This window comes from Scatophagus argus, chromosome 4 (genome assembly GCF_020382885.2).
Source record: "Scatophagus argus isolate fScaArg1 chromosome 4, fScaArg1.pri, whole genome shotgun sequence".
NCBI classification, from domain to species: Eukaryota; Metazoa; Chordata; class Actinopteri; family Scatophagidae; genus Scatophagus; species Scatophagus argus.
In genome coordinates, this window is record NC_058496.1 from 13,850,943 (window position 1) to 13,867,974 (window position 17,032).

The window sequence follows — 17,032 nt, forward strand, 5'->3', positions numbered from 1 at the left end:
AGCATGACAACATGATCTGATGGGTCATAAGTCATGATTGAGAGGGGGGGTTTAGAAAAATCCTGCATAATATACCTTTGATAATTTATTTATTGTGATATCTACTGGATATATTATCTGTACTTGGTGACTGACATTCTCATCATGTGTGAAGTTTTATTGTCATATCAGACAGGAAAGTCTGAAGTGCGTCTCTGCTCAAACTTTACCGAGACAGATTCTGTGGTTCAGATTCTGAAGGGTACTTGATATTCTGTTCATGGAATTAGAGAATCCCTACTAACACAATCCACCCATTGCTTCTTGAAGGGAGCAGGATTCACTTTAATTTGTATCCCTGTTGTTATTTGTGTTATCAAGCAGTGAACTCAAACTGAGTTCCTAACAGCCCTTTGCCCCTCAGCCCTTCACCTCAGTGGGTTCCTTAGTTATTAAAAGAATTAGATTAAATCTCTTAGTTCACAAAATGGAATGAAAGAAATTATAATTGTAAAAACAGGTATTAATCTGTCTTCTGTCACCTGAGTCAACCAGACTTCCTGACTCATCAGGAAGGCACACCAGCGCCTCTACTTCCTCAGGAGGCTGAGGCGTGCCGGACTGGGGAGTTCAGTCCTGACATCCTTTTACAGATGTGTGGTGGAGAGCGTCCTGTGCTCCTGCATCACTGTGTGGCACGGCAGCTGCAGAGAAAAAGGCTCTGCAGAGGGTGGTGAAAGCTGCACAGAAGACTGTGGGACACAGCCTATCCACCACCACAGACATTTACACCTCCAGGTGCAGGAAAAGGGCCTTCTGCATCATGAAGGACCCCACCCACCCCTCACACAAACTGTTTGCCCCTCTCCCCTCAGGCAGGAGGCTGCGGAGCATCAAGAGCAGGACCACCAGACTGAGGAACAGCTTCTTCCCAGAAGCTGTGAGACTGTTGAACTCTGGAGGTCCTCTGTAGCCCCTGCTGCCAACCTCATACCTCATATCTCACCCCCCTCATTTTTTGGGTCATAGTTTGTTGGTTCATAAAGTTTTGTCAAAGCTTAGAAAATTTTAAGCTAATTTAAACATTTTTAAAAATAGGTTTACAGTATGTGATGCATTAGCCTCTTTTTCACTGTGTCCGTGGTTCTATTGTTATATCAGACACGAAACTCTGACTTGTGTCTCTGCTCAAACTTCACAAAGGCAGATCCTCCTGTACCTGATACTCTGTTTATGTATTTAGACAGGGTGAGTCCAAGGAATCATGAAAACAGGTCACCCGCACATTAAGACGGTAAACAGAAATGTTTTAAACAGTGGTTTGTCTAGCTTCTGCAATTCTTCCACAAAATTTGCAAATGCATCTCATTGCCATTCATTGCATAATGTAAATAAAGGGAAGTCAAATTAAGGATAATTGAAATACTTTTTAAATTACTCACCACTAGGGAGGAGGCGTATAGTAAACAGGTGTTTTTAATGACTTTGAAATTCTGTGATAAAATAATAACGGGAGGAGATAAGACTTCTGTGTTGGAGGAAGCAGTGCAGTGTATAACTTTCAGCTTGAGCAAAGTGTAATAGACGACATTTCAAGTGCATGTGTGTGTGTGTGTGTGAGAGAGAGAGAGAGAGAGAGAGAGAGATTTTCCCCATTAAGAAGTGCGAGTGAACTCTAATCTAATACAGATGGAAACAAAGAGGACAGTCGCCAAACAAAATGCTGTTAAAACTATAACCATGTTCTCCACTATTTAATGTGGAGTTAAGAGACAGTAAAAACAATGAAGATGAATTATTCAATCCTAATAAAATCACTGTTGGTACTAAGAAAAGATGGAGTGATTCTTGAGGCTAAGTGTCTGATTTCCTGAGGAAAGAGTGGGCTGTATAAAGGGGATAGTGGTTGTGACAAATGGCTCCTGGTGCCAGCTGGTTAACCATACAGTCACCCACAGCCCATCACAGACTGCCAGAGGTTGCTGACGGTGTGAAAAATCAATGGTATGCCATTTTTTTCTGTCACACGACTGTCACAGTCAGTAGTTTCAGAGTAGTTTGAAACAGATAGACTGAAGTAAATCACCTCCAAATGACAACAAAATACATGATAAGAAATAAAAGACAAAAATAGACCTTTTACAGTACTGAAGCCTTGCATTATTACTGTACATACTACATAGTACCTAAATGTTTATGTTGTGTGCTTCTTCTTGTTTGATTTTAATAATGTTCTATTTTCATGAGGTTACTTCCCTTTTCCATATGCGTCTGCTCCCTTTCTTAACTTAACAAAGTCCACACAAATGTTGTCCCAAAGAATAAATAGTTTATTTATATCTAAATAAATATATACATTTAAATATAGTAGTATAGATTTAGATCTACTCACAGGTGTTGATTGGTTTGTCATAAAACATATTATCTTGAAAAAGTGGGGTATTATGTTATGAATTACTCAGGCTCATTGTGGGTTGCTGGCTTTCTATGCTATTGATTTGTATGGTTGTGTGTGTGGTTGTAGCATGGGTGAAGATCCCAAGACAATTTCCCACAATAAAGTCTATCTTGATGTTGATCTTGATGTTCCAAGGAAACCTGCCTTTTAAATTATAACAAAAACTACGAATTCCAGTCATCAGGCCCATTTTCTGAATCTTTTTTTGTGTTGGATGAATGTACTGTGGTGAAACACGCAGAAGTTCATTGCACCAAGTGATTTTTTTTTCTGATTAAAATACGTCGGAGTACACGTCTGTCCGAGTGAAATGTGTGATTTGCCCCGTTAACCTCCTGGATCACTTGGGACAGTCCCGCCCAGCAGACTGCGTCGTCATCCGGCCCAGCAGCCCTCCCTCTTCACACACCGGCAGGACCGGACCGCTCCGATAAAAAACTGATCAGAGCTGTAACCAGCTCAGTCCGAGCGACAAATCCCGAAGACGAGACGCTCCTCCTGCAGAGGCACCGACAACTCAGCCATTCAGAGGACTTTTACCTCGGTAAGAGCTTTGGAAATCCTATTTGGTTCATGCAGATGCGTTCGTGTTACAACACGAGTCATCTGGTTGTTTTTCTGCTAATATAACAGCTCAAGTTCCCATTGTGCTCCATTCAGTCTGTTGCCATTTTAACGTCATTATTATTATTAGTTCTTAAGATTATATTAATGAGGATACTGTCTTATTATTTATTATTATTATATTTTTGCATGAATCTGTTAATGTGATCCTATCATAGGAATTTGATGAAAATTTTATTCCGATTATATTAGTCAGTATGGTTAGACAATATGCAGTATTACTTCATGAAGTCTGGCAGTTCTTATAAAGATCTATTTTTATGCAGGACTTCGATCATATTTGCTGCTAATTAGCAAAAAAAGCTAAGTAACCAAAACTGTATCTCCTGTGAAATGGAATCAGAAATGCTGTACACACTTAACATTAGTGCTGCCACATGGTACAGTATTGTACCATGCAATTCAGTCATTCAACAGGAGGCACTTTATATACACAATGTCTAATTATTGTGATGGCAGCAACATTAAATCTGTGTGTGGAGGTGAAACTGTGAGTTTGGTTTATCATGTGGTTGCTCATTCATTTGGTATCCCATCACTTTCTCAATTCGGCAGCTTTCTTCCTCAACATTCATCCATCCATCCATCCATCCATCCACCTGTTCAAACTGTTGAGAATACAGCTTACAAATTCCCTCACAGTATCACACACACGCACACACACTTTTCACCTCCAAACACTTCTCAGTCACTTGTTTCGTCAAGGTCACTTCAAATCTTTTTCTTACAAATGTTACAAGAACGGGGTGATATTGTGCTCTGCTGCTGGACTCTGTGTGTGTTTGTTATCGGGGAACATCCCTGCTATGATACTGTGTTCTGCATTTTCTGTTTGTGTACATGTGTGGAGCTGCGTACCACTCAGAGCCAAAACCTGCACAGGATCAATGCCATTCAAGCTCTTATCAGACCAGTTAGTGAGCAGAATTTGCGTCGGAGCTGGCACTTTGGGAGTTTTTCTCCCCGGCATCTGTCAGCACTGATACTCAGCATCACACTGATACTATGTGCTGTTGCATGTTGAGAGAATGCCGAGTTTGTAGCCATTATCTACATTCCCAGCAGTGTGGTCAGCTGTGTTTGTGTCTCACACTGATGTTTATGACTCACTGGAGCAGCGGGTTGGGTCTTAAAGCTCGAAGCGAAGAGTAGGTCACACTGAAGATTGTGCTGGATCAGTTTGTGGGAACAATGACCAGACCATGAATGCCTCCAGAGCCAATAATTCAATGCTGAGAGGCGGCTTTCACGTGAATCTGGACAACCCCATCCCCTTCACATCTCTGCTCTTCCTCTCTCACTATATTTTGAATTTTTCTTCATCAAATGACTAAGATAATGGTTAGAAATCATATCAATGCTTCCTTTTGTGCCTCCATCTGTCTCAGTCCTCAAGCTGGGATGACTCAGGACTACTCACTGTCTTTCTGCTGACCTCTGGGATTTGATTTCATCTCCCTTCTCTCCCTCCTTTCCCCCTTCTCCTCTTTCTCTCAACTCTTTCTATCCCATTCTCTCCTTCCACACAGCTGTCTCTTGTTCCATTATCTCCTCAGTTTATGCCCATTTCTAATGTCAACACCTGCTCTTTCTACCTGCTCATTTTGGCTTGTCTCTGATCAGGAATGAAAAGCTCCCCTGCACAGAGGGAAGCTGTAAGGCAACAATGCAGCCCCTGTTCTATGGATCACAGCTGGTTTATTGAAGCTTGACTGAAAACCCCCAAGTACAGAATGGATAATGCCTGCTAAGTAGCTTACCGACATGACATTCCTTGCTATAGCACATAATCAGCAAACATACAAGATACATGCATGCAAAAAAGTGAAGGAAAAATGCCTGAACAGAAGCTACTGCAACGGCTGAATCCCAACAGGTCAAACCAGTTCATAAACATATTTTGAGGTTCAGAGTTGTCGGAAACTGACGCTGCCAGCCTGCCTTGACAGGAGAATGGGAAAAGTGTTTACAGTCCAAATACTGTTAAGAAACTTAAGTGCCAAAGAAAATGTGACTTTAAAAGTGCCATGATGTTCAATGTAAAGGCTCCTTTCCTGAGTGCCAGTGTGGGCAGTCCACCCACTTAAGACCTTCATGAAGTATCGGTTCTGATATTTGCATGGAAGAGACAGCGTAATCTCAGAGATGCTTTAAAGCGCACAGTGAACCGTAATTTGAACTTCACATTCAGATGCAAATATGTTCCCTGCACGCTGTCTAACCATTCTCACCTCCACCTCATTACCAGAAAACAGGAATATCTCACTTCCAACCTCTACAGCCTCAGCACACCATCATCATTGCACATCCTTGCAAATGGACCTGTGAAGTCACCGCAAATATGTTAGAGACTGTAGTCAGCACTGAGGACCAATTCCTCTAAATACACTGAAACTGCACACCGATAGGAAGTGAATAACTTCTGCCGAAAACAGTTCAGCTTTGTGTGAGTCTTTTTATCTGTGTCTGTCTTATCATCTGTAACATGTTTTTGCTCGACTCGACGTGGTGCATCTTAAAGCTGCAGCTGACTGACTCACAGTCTGGCTGGTGTCGCTCCAAAGATGTCTTCATTTCTTCCATTCATATTTGACCCGCTAGGAGAACCGCACTCTCCTCAGGCTGCATACTTGGTTGTACATGTTTCAGCTACAACTGATTGGGTGGGACAGTCAAAAGTCTTAACCCCTTCAGTGCCAGTGGGGGATGCTGTTGTCCTATTATTCTTAACCATTTTTTAAGAGACTCTCACTCATGAGTAGATTGCTGTATGAGCAAAATGTGCTATCATTTCTGGGTTACATCATGATGCACATATGCTCATCAATGATTGGTTGTATTTCATTTTCCTGAAGGAGAACAGGCTAGAAGGAGAATGCCGAGTAGTTACTGTTATTCTTTGGTTATGATGCTCTTGTAAAGTATTCCCATTTATGATTCTGACCCTTGAGAGGTTAGTGACATAGTTTGGCCTGAACCTGAATTAAGTATTTGTGAACCTTCATCAGTGTTTAGTTATGAGGCTGTTGTATGCCCATAGTTTCTGCCAGTTACACCAAAGACACCACAGATATCACTGATGGGTTGGATTATCATTCTTCAGTGAGCTATCATATTTGAGACCTTCAGAATTCTATTTAAATCAATTTTATAACAGAGTCGATCACCAGTACAAAGTTAGCGCCACTGTATTCCATAGTATATCAAACTAAAAGAGCAGTTACAGTCCTGTAAATTTCACTTTTACAAGTACATGTTTATTTAGCATCTTTATGTCTGTTCATATGCATTACATTTTGCAAGACACACCACAAAGACAGCTAAAACTTAGACCAATTTCGCTGCGATCGTCAGAGGAGCAGTGTTGATGGCGCCTGAACGGGGCCTCTGCACATCAGACACCAGAGGCTTTAAAAAAGGGTGGGATACGCATATGTTCATATCTGATGTGTGCATGTTGGCATGTGTTTTTGTGCGTGCATGAGTTGATATGTGCACACGTTTCCGAAATGCATGGGGCCCGTACGGGCAGTATTTTAGCAGGAAACACATGTTTTCAGCTGACAGGGCTGGGGCGAGTGAACAGAGCTGAACAGCTGCACAAAGGAAACAAAAAGGAAACTGGACTGTTGTCACCCAGCCAGTGAGGCTCAGCTGGGGAGGTAAAAGTGTAGCTCAAAGGGGTTTTTATTTGTCAAAGGCAAGGACAGTTTTCAAGGGACCTGTCCTCTTAATGGTGAGTGTGTGAATGCGTGTTTCTGTGTTGTAAAAGTCGAATCCTGAGAGGGAGTCTTTGTTCCAATGAACAATGAGTAGAATGAGGGTAAACCCCAGTGTGTAGGGGTGTTGATTAGCTCCACGTTCCTGAGCACTTTGTGTATGTGTGTGACAGACTGTGTTCATCTGTGTGTTCGTGTGTGTGTGTGTGGTTGGCAGCGTAGCTATTTTACTTCACTGATATCTCAAAACACAGAGCTGTTTTCTATTAGCTCAACCAACCACAGAAGATGAGTCAGTGGAGGACCAGCCGACAGAAAGGAGAACTTAAAAATGTGATGTATGTGCACGGCTCTGGCTGTGTGTCTGGGTCTTTGCATGCATGTGTCTGTTGAAGACGTTTCTTATGACTATATTTAAAGAAACATGGAAGTTCTGTTTTTTGCTTTTTAGGCCCCGCTTTCTTTTTCTTCTCTGTCCAGTTTGCCTCTCCATTCGTTTTTCTGCTCATCTCCTGTTTCATTTTATGACTCATGTTTACTCACACTTGTCTGAGGACCGACAGACGCTCGTCTCTGTATCTCTTTTCTGCAAGAGGAACAAGTCTGGTGTTAAGCATCTTTTTGTGGAAGTATTAAAGGGAATTGTGAGGTTTTTTGGGGTTTTTTTTCTTGCTTTTGGCCTTCCCTTCTGGATGAAGTGACTCCAGACTTAAAAGAGAAGGCCCCTTTAAGTGTGGAGTCACTTCAGCTTCTCACAGCTGCTGCTTTGCTCAGTTGGAAATAAGAAAGCCGTCAGTATGGTGCAGAAACTTTCTTCTGTGCGTGCTGCCTCTAATCGCTCCAGGGATGTCCTGATTGTGTTGTTTGATGTTGTGGTCTGTGTCTATTTTTTGCTTCAAGTGAAGATAATCTGCTTCCTGTTTATTTTAGCTGGGGAAGTTATGGATGAAAAAGGGAAATTAATTTAAGCAGGAAGCACAGCAGAGGCATTAACAACACAAATCTGTTGAACTCTTTCTCTTATTCGACTGCAGTGCGCAGGCTGTTAAAGCTTCCTGTGTGAGTCAAGAAGTCGACACAATTTAAAGAAACTAGAAATGACCTCTGGTTTCCCATAAGCCCCCACCTTGTCCACCCTTTCCTCTCCAGGGGGCTCCCCCAGTGGCAGGCATAGGGATGCAGGAAGGAAACTGAACAGAGAAACAGTATAGTCAGAAGAAGATTACCAGTGTTGATAGTTTTCCGGCAATTGTCGACTCAGTATAAATGACAAATTTGTGACAAAAGATTTGTAACGATAGATATACAATCATGAAGTCATGAAGCCTTGAAATGCTGTGCCAAACCTCTGACTTTTTTTTAGGAATACAAGTGAGTTTTCTCTGTTTGTTCAAAGTTTTACAAGGCTGATAATGTTTCCATTTTGTTTGTGTGTGACTTGTCAGTATTTGTCAGTATTGATTGGTATTAGTGTGTTTGAGGACATACAAAGGGTACTTAAAAAAAGGATGCAGAAAAGAAGTGCTCAGTGTTGTCATTATTTACAACATATGTGACAATTTCAATTAGTGTTCATTTATTGGTTTGGAGCATTTGCAGTGCCATGCAATCGTTTCACCAAAATCGGATTTTGTGCATCTTTAAATATCCCTTAATTGTTTTGACTTGATTTGTATTCTAACACAATTTGTTTAAAGCATTGGAAAAAAAGGTTAATTTAAAATTAAAAAAGTTTTTAAATGTGTATTTTTTATTCTACTTTCAGACAACTTGAAAAGCCATGAAAAGCCAAAAGCCAGTACTGCTATTGCTCCTGTGTGCTCTCTGCTGCTGCCTAGCGGATAATGTAAGTATTGCACCCTTTACATGTAAGGACCAACAAATGGTTTTGCATGTTTCAGCACATTAACTACAAATTCTGCCCCCTTAACAAAGGTTTAACTTAATCCTTTTCAGTTCTTGTGGTTTATAATTTGTCTGGACGAGCACTTAGTCCATCTAATATTTTTTGCATTTGTGTTTTGCGTTGTATGGTGATTGAATGGTTTGGAAAACGCCTCTTTGGTGGGGCACTCAAGTGCTTCAACATCCAAGACTTATCTCAGTTGTTGAACAGCAAATTCAATAAAGCTACTTCATTAATCTTTTAACATTATAGATATTTATTTGTTTTTCATTTTAACTGTCACTGTCAGTCACTGCTGAGTGTCACTGCTGTCCTACAGCCAACTCTCAGATGTTGGGTATTGAAGCACAAACATGTATGTACCAATAAGTGATGTTTGACTAAAACCTACAGGCACGCATATGCCTATTGGGATGAATTACTGTATGAGAGGCAAGTTTCAAGTCTCCGCAAGTTTATTTTCATTATCCCGAGGAAATCAAATGAAAGCACTGGCTGCCTGGGTTGAAAACCAGTGCCGTGCAACCAGTTCCCATGCACTGCTGCTCTGTGTTTAACATTTGTTTTCCTATTGCAGGTGGAGCTGCTACGCACTAAGAGAGGGACTCGTTTTTACAGAGGTGAGCCTGACAGGCCGCCATCTAGACGGACGCTTTTGATTATTCATGTGGAGAAGTCTTCACCTTCCTTTGACACCTCCTGTGAGCCCCATCACTCTTCCGTTTGTCTTTCCCATTATCATCCTCAGATTCTTTTCATTCACTTTTGTCAGTCATGTTTTTGTGTTCCTCTCTCTCTTTGCACCTTTATATTTGTAACCGCTTGTTCATGTCAAAATGATTACGTTTTCTATGTGCCTTGGCTTTATACTTATTGTTTGTTTGTGTGTGTGTGTGTGCGTGTATGTGCGTGTTTTCTCAGCACATTGTGTGGATAGTGAGACGTCGGCAGTGCGTAGTTATGGGGACACTTGGATGCGATGGAGGGGACAGCGTGTGGAGTATTGCCGTTGTGCATTAAGAGGACGAGAGCGTTGTCATATTGTGCCCGTCATCAGTGAGTGTGACATGGATGCATACACACACAAACACATATGGATTGGCTGGCTTGTCTTACTTTCTTGTCTTTTTCTTCGCTTGCAATAAGCGCAATAAAACCTTATATTTTGTTCATATGTCTGTCAGCCTGCTTACCTGCCCTTACTGACCTCTCTGTCCTTCCTTATAGCTCCTCTTTACCTCTAACTTGCTCACACAACCTCACATGATTATTTTTTGTTGGCTTTCCTTGCTTATAAATCAAAAATCCCTGTTATTTCTGTGCATCCAAATGAAGAGCTGTTGGGTTTCTGTGTTTCGGAGTAGGCGTAGTTTAGTCTGAGATTGTTTGAAATACTCCTGCCAGACAAGGCCTCGTACGCACTTTCATCCCCATTGACGAATTCTGTGAAGCATGACTGCCCCGCCCTCGGACAAATTACAACCACATTTTCAGACTGCCAAGCTGCGCAGTCTGTGAGCTCATACCACTGGGAGCGAGAGGGGTGCTGTTATTCTGAACCCTAGCCTTTAGGAAATGTTGAAAAAATAAATGAAAAACTCAGACTGGTGATGGCATAAAACCAATTCTGCTCTAAAAAGAAACCCTATTCGTAAAATGGTATTTTAAAAGTGAACCTATGAAGATTTTTGCCACAGTGTCAGAAGAGAGTCAGGATGAACTTGGGCCAACAGACCTTTGCATATTGCTCAATGTGACACACGAGACCAAATCCACAAATATGATTCTCTGCATGTGCAAGTGGTTAAGACAAATCAATCATATTTTGATTAGTCAGATTGTTTGTGTGCTGAGTGACGAATGACTGACTAGCCGGCTGTCTGTCTGCTCTTTCCAGACTGCTACGTGTCTCAGTGCTATAACGGAGGAACCTGTAAGGAGGCCGTATACACTTCAGACTTCATTTGTCAGTGTCCCCCAGGCTTCAGTGGGACTCACTGTGAGATAAGTAAGTATTCAACTCTTTAATCTAAGGCACAGTTATTTTAGATTAACCTGCCATTTTTTTTTAATAATCAACTTGGTATTTGGTCTGACCAACAGTCCTGAACCTCAAATATGGTGTTTAAAGTTATATCATATAGAGAAAAGCAGCAACCAGAGAATAGCCGCAGATGAATTTTTTGGCTGATCAACTAATCAACACATTTTTTTTAGCTCTACTTTAATCTTATACGTATTCATCCTGTGCTGCAGCAGGTACACCCTGACTGCTCCACTATGTCTAGTATTTGGATGTGCAGATTTTCTTTAAAGCCACCATAAATCTGCTCATGTCTGTAACAGGGTGTCCCAACACCGATTAAAAGGTTGAACGAACTTGTTAATGACTTTAGGTAAAGTCACAGACTGAGCTTGTGACTCACACAGTAGGTGTCACAGCTCTGTGGTTTTGGACAAAAGAAGAAAGGATCATAAACCATGGAAAGACATTCTGGGATATGAATGTTTTTGTTTCTGTGGGTGACTTTTTGAGGCTTTAGGGACACCCCACCCTCTCAGTGGGATAATTATGCAAACCCCAATGGTCATAGCCAAGTGATTTCAGCGAAAGAGTAATGAGTTACAATGGCCAGACATAATAAATCTGATTTCATTTACAATTATTGTAGGTTATGTTTGGTCTTTGTTTTAAACCACTAATTAGAAAAATGCATCATAAATTCCATTAGAACACCAGCTGTGAGTTAATGTCTAATGTCTAAGAAATAACAATTTTGTCATAACTTATCCAAATACTTTTGGAAAAGTTTTTCCAGATCCAATAAACATGCCTTATGGTGTCAGAATAATTGAATTAGGTCAGTTATTAGAGTGAAATCAACCTCATATAAAAATGAGTGACACCCAGTTTAACTAGCAGGTGTGTTTCTCCAACAGACACCAATGAGAAGTGTGTGGCGGGTCAGGGTGAGGGGTATCGCGGCACATGGAGTATCACCCATTCAGGAGCCGAGTGCATCAACTGGAACTCCACGTCTCTGAGAGGAAGGAGGTTCACAGCTAGAAAAGTGGACGCCAGCAGTCTCGGTCTGGGCAATCACAACTTCTGCAGGTATGTGACCAGTCTGACCAGAGGAGTAAACTGCAAATACTCATGGCGTCCATGCAATCCAAAACATATTGCTCACATTTCGATTGACCCTGCAGGAGTGAGGTGTACTGGATTCGGGCACTGAATTAAGTTAACTGATTTGATGTGATTGTGAAGATGTCACGAAGAGCAGGTGGACATAGCTGTGTATATTCTTGGAGAGAAAATGGTCATAGGGTCTGGAATAACAAATGAAATAATGACTTGGAAGGAAAATACACATGATAAAAGATGCCAAAAACGGATGATGTCACAATCTAATCCAGTTGTGTTAAACCTTGTTTGGATCATACATTTAAAATCTGTTTGGTTGAGGACATGTTTTTTTTCATCATTTATGTATTAATGTCTACTCACTGTCCTTGCCTTTCTTCCTTCCCACCTCACCAGGAACCCCGACAATGACAGCACTCCTTGGTGTTACATCTACAGAGGCACTCAGATCGTCTGGGAGTTCTGTTCCCTGCCCAAATGTCCTGAAGGTATGGCTTTACAAAAAAAAACCCCACTAAGCTGCAATACTAAAACTTTAATGATTAATCTCTTTAACACTTTGTTCCTCTTTCTGTTTCTGAGCAGATAAATACCTCGAATGTGTGCTGGGATCAGGTCAGTCATACAGAGGCACAACATCAGTCACTAAGAGCGGCTCTCGCTGCCTCGCATGGGACACTCCAGCAGTCAAACGAAAGCTCTACAATGCTTGGAGATCTGACGCATTGGAGCTGAGGCTGGGCAGCCACAGTTTCTGCCGGTATGGATAAAACTAACACATGTGTGATGTTCATCTTGCATGTTCAAAGATCAGGATAACCTTCACTGTATTTTTTCTTCCCTTATCCAATAGGAACCCAGATGGTGATGCTGGTCCTTGGTGCTACACCTACAAGAACATGCAACTGACCTGGGAGCTGTGTGACATAGCTAAATGCTGTGAGTCACCTAATTATCATTGTTTAATTTTGTAGCAGCTTTGACACATAGAAGTAAGATTATTAAACTGTCCATGCCTGTCATCTCTTTTTTAGCGAGACGTCCACCTATCATCACCACTAACGGCCCACGTGCCCCCACAGCTAACAACAATAACAGAGGTAGGACATCTTCACGTCCAGTGAAGATCACCATATCCATTTCCTCTGATGTATCTGGTGTGTAGAAACCAATGACCCACCATGTCCTCTCTGCAGCAACGTGTGGCCAGAGGTTAGACAACACCCTAAATCGCCCGGTGTTCCGCATGTTTGGGGGCAGAGAGAGCGACATTACAGAGCAGCCATGGCAGGCGGCCATCAATGTTTACCAAGCCCGTCTCAAGAGACACTTTCACCGATGTGGGGGCGTCCTCATTGACTCCTGCTGGGTCCTATCTGCTGCACACTGCTTCGAAGACAAGTAAGAATGACACGTTCTTGACACATGTACTCACAGACCCACAGGAAATATTTAATTTATCACATCTGCCGCAGCACACAAATACATTACCTCTCCTTTTTCAGTGCTAAAGCAGAAAAACTGGAAGTGATTTTGGGAAGAACGTTCAGGAAACAGAATTCCACCAGCGAGCAGATTTTCAAGGTTGAGAAATACTGGATCCATGAGAAATTTGACAATGACACGTTTGACAATGACATTGGTGAGTGAACATTTCAAGAGAAAATAACCGTACTCGTATGATGAGCTTTCAAAATGTTACACATAGACGAAACTGTGCTGTAAAGTGAATAATGAAAATTGAATGTGACGCTTAAGCAACATTTCCCCCCCCAGTGGTGATGATATGGAACTTTAAGTGGGCAGCAAAGACTTGTTAAAACTTCAAACCATCCCTCAGTCTCCATCCCACGTTTTCCCACTGCATTACCCTGACTTTCCTCTTTCCACTTGCAGCTCTCTTGAAGCTGAAGAGCGACATTGGCATCTGTGCTATAAACTCTCCAGAGGTTTTTCCTGCGTGTCTGCCCGAACGTGGGCTGGTGCTCCCTGACTGGACTGAGTGTGAAATCTCAGGCTATGGAAAAGACTCAGAATGTAAGTGAATATCCTGCCCAATCTGTGGCGCTCTCTAATTTTGCATAGTTATTATTATTGTGGCATATGTCTCTCACAAGCAAGTTGGCTGCACTCACTTAACTGACCAGCAGAGGGCAGTGTGAGCTTTTAAACAAACATCTCATTAAAAGATTGATGCTGAGGTATTAATTTAAACGCTCTCTTCACAGTTTCTGCAGAATACTCCCAGCGCGTTAAGAGAGGTTATGTTCGCCTGTGGCCCAAAGAGCGCTGCATCCCAGATGTGCTGTCAGGACGCCCCGTCACCTCCAACATGCTGTGTGCAGGTGACACCCGAGGCCTGGACGATGCCTGCAAGGTGAAAATGGCTGATTTTCAAATTTACTTCTACAGCACATTCAAACACAGCTTAAGCTAACCAAAGCACAAACATAAACATTCAAATATAAAAGTAATATAAATAAAAGCAAAAGACTTTAGTTATAGACATGATTCAAAGAGTAGTGGGTCAAACATGCCAATGAATAAAAGTGTGTCTTCAGCCTTGGCAACATAACTCGATCTAATTTTTCCTTTCTCTCCGTTCTGCTTCTTGAACTCCACCTACAGGGAGACTCTGGTGGCCCACTCGTCTGTCGAAACAGTGAGAAGATGATTCTGATGGGTGTGATCAGCTGGGGCGATGGGTGCGGGCAGAAGGATAAGCCCGGGGTCTACACCCGCGTCTCCCATTACATCGATTGGATCAATGGCAAAATTAAGGCAAACCCAGTCTAAAGTAAGAAAGGCTGCAAGGAAGATGTTGTAGGATGACCCGTAAACACAGCGGGTAAAAGAGCGAACATTGAGAAGGTACACAGAGAGATCCACAGGACTCTGTTCATCGGCTGATCTAAATCCAGACTCATGGAGGTTTTAAACCAGCGGGACCGCTCCAACAGAGACACACAAGGGGGGACCTGATTGAGTTTTCATGCTCAGTTGGTTGAATGTGGCAGTTTAGATGTACAGAAACACAGGACAAACTCTTTTTCCTCCTCCTGGGCCATTTTTGATCTGGATAATCCTTTTTGTCTTTTGTGTACAAAAGTTTTAAAAGTTTTGTATTTCTCCGTATGATGTCGAACAGACAGGAGGTTCAGGCAGGAAAAATAGGAAATATCAGTGTTCCTCGGCTCTGTCTGGCTGGTTTTAAGCTGGTTTACAGAAGAAGAAGTCATGGCAGTAGACTTCAGGTCTGTAGCACTCCACTTAGCATCTCCTTTGTGCAGTACAGAACATCTCATAGGAATGCATTTTTTAAAGCAAAGATCGTGTTTCAGACTTCTGGATGTGAGGATATGTTGGCTTAATCAGTTTTAATGCTACATGTTCCGTTACATTTGCTTACTTTAGGGCTCCAGGGGTTTTACATCCCCATCTATAAAGCAAAATGCATCTGCTGGTTCAGATTCTGCTCATTTTTGCAGCCTTAGCTCCCTGACAGAGAGATTTGAACAGGTGGAAACAGGAAACTCTGAGACATTCAGTTCAACAAAGCTGTGCCCTGTTCCTTAGGCTTCACTACTGAGGAAGTGCAAAACCTCCTTTGTTCTCCACTGTTTTTTTTCCACCAGCCATCTGGGTTGAGCCCGGCATGTTATTGTCTGAATATTGATTTTATATTGAAATGACTAGAGGCTGATCTACATTAAACTTCTTATTGACTGCAAACCTTATTTCCTTAATGAATTCACACTGTTCTGTGATGTTTTTAATGTTTTGTACTAAGTTAATATTTACATGTATTTCATATTGGACGAACTACTTTTGTACTGTATGTATTGTAGTTAAATAATTTATTGTCGCTGTCATTATAACCACATCTAACAACATATTCCTTTGTTTATAAATAATGTATGGAATAAATCTTTTTTTGCTTTATGCTTTTTTTTAAATTTTTTTACTGTGTTATGTCATTCTCAATAAATCACTGATAAATTAATTACACCATGACAGATTAAGGATCACTTCAGATTAAAGATCAGCCTCAACTTCTTTAAAGACATTCCTGGATCATGACTGAGGAGTCTTTGAGCCAGAAATTCTGTCAGTGTGTTGGAAATTAAGTGACTGAGTTTACTGTTATCAGTTCGTCTTCACATTTTTGTCTCAGCACTCCCTCACATCTCACCGACTGGAACATTACAACAGCTTTATGAACCGTTGCCAAAAATCAGAAACTTCCTTGAGTAGTCTGCATGTTTTGGGGGCATTTAAGGTTTATTTTTAATGTTTTCATTCATATCCCTTCACAGTTCACATACAGTGACACAGAGAGTGAAGTATCATGAACCTCCTCAGAGTTCAACTCATCTTTCAAATGATCTCACCTATTTATATGTGAGGACTTGTGATTGTCAGTCTAGCTGTATTTTTGAGATCACAGTCTCTTCAAATTTATTTTCAAACATCTACTTTCATGTGCCTGTGTGATCTCAAGGGCATTTGGAAATACCCAAAAGTACCCAGTAACCAATTTAAAATCAGATGTTATCAGTCAAGAGACAGTAAGGCATTTCACTCGTTTGAAATGACAGCATTCAAGGTTTGAAGTTCAATCCATTCATCCATAAAATATGGAAATAACATTGCTCATCCCAATCAACCAGCACTTATTACCAAAACAGGAAATAAATGCCTATAAAGTGACACCATAAATACAAAAAAACAGCAAACTACATTCTGTAATAAAACTCTAAGTAAGCTAGGATACAAATTAAATACAAATTACAGCTTACATCATCCTTAAAAATTTCACGATGTAAGCTCTACCAGTAAGCTCAAACACTGTGCTGAATGTGACTGAACTGAACTTTTGTTTCTTGTGGAATAAAAGAGTCGAGGTTCTGAAACTTTGGAAGTCCTTCGAACTCATTAATTCAGAATCCTATGCAAACTTATGTGAAACCCAATGATCCAGTGTGTAACTACAAACCAAATCATGTGTTATTTCCTACGAAAAGCAAATGATTTCCTGTCCAACTGACCAAATTACCATTTTCCAAATAAATCAGCCTAGGAAAATTATCCAATGATGAATAACAAAGTCATACATTGCCAAAAGGAAAGACACTGGTATTTTGGCATTGGTGCTGGTATTTACTGGTTTCAAATATATTATTAAAACCTACACTCAG

At 41.2% G+C, this 17,032-nt stretch overlaps 1 protein-coding gene across 3 annotated transcripts; it reads left to right on the forward strand.

Annotated features, from left to right (window-relative positions):
* Window positions 1–2,837: 2,837 nt before the first annotated feature.
* On the forward strand, window positions 2,838–16,693 carry plat (plasminogen activator, tissue). 3 transcript variants are annotated; one of them, XM_046387970.1, is made up of 15 exons: window positions 2,838–2,981; window positions 8,546–8,626; window positions 9,264–9,387; window positions 9,608–9,742; window positions 10,584–10,694; window positions 11,627–11,801; window positions 12,231–12,322; window positions 12,420–12,594; window positions 12,688–12,773; window positions 12,869–12,934; window positions 13,031–13,235; window positions 13,340–13,476; window positions 13,731–13,871; window positions 14,063–14,211; window positions 14,463–16,693. In XM_046387970.1, exons 2-15 carry the CDS (start codon window positions 8,561–8,563, stop codon window positions 14,628–14,630), a joined length of 1,830 nt encoding a protein of 609 aa, XP_046243926.1. In that variant the 5' UTR covers window positions 2,838–2,981; window positions 8,546–8,560; the 3' UTR covers window positions 14,631–16,693. The 3 variants fall into 3 exon arrangements, with proteins under 3 accessions (XP_046243926.1, XP_046243929.1, XP_046243927.1); XM_046387973.1 differs by having other exon boundaries at window positions 9,264–9,306; XM_046387971.1 differs by lacking the exon at window positions 2,838–2,981 and adding an exon at window positions 6,476–6,797.
* The last annotated feature ends 339 nt before the right edge of the window (window positions 16,694–17,032 follow it).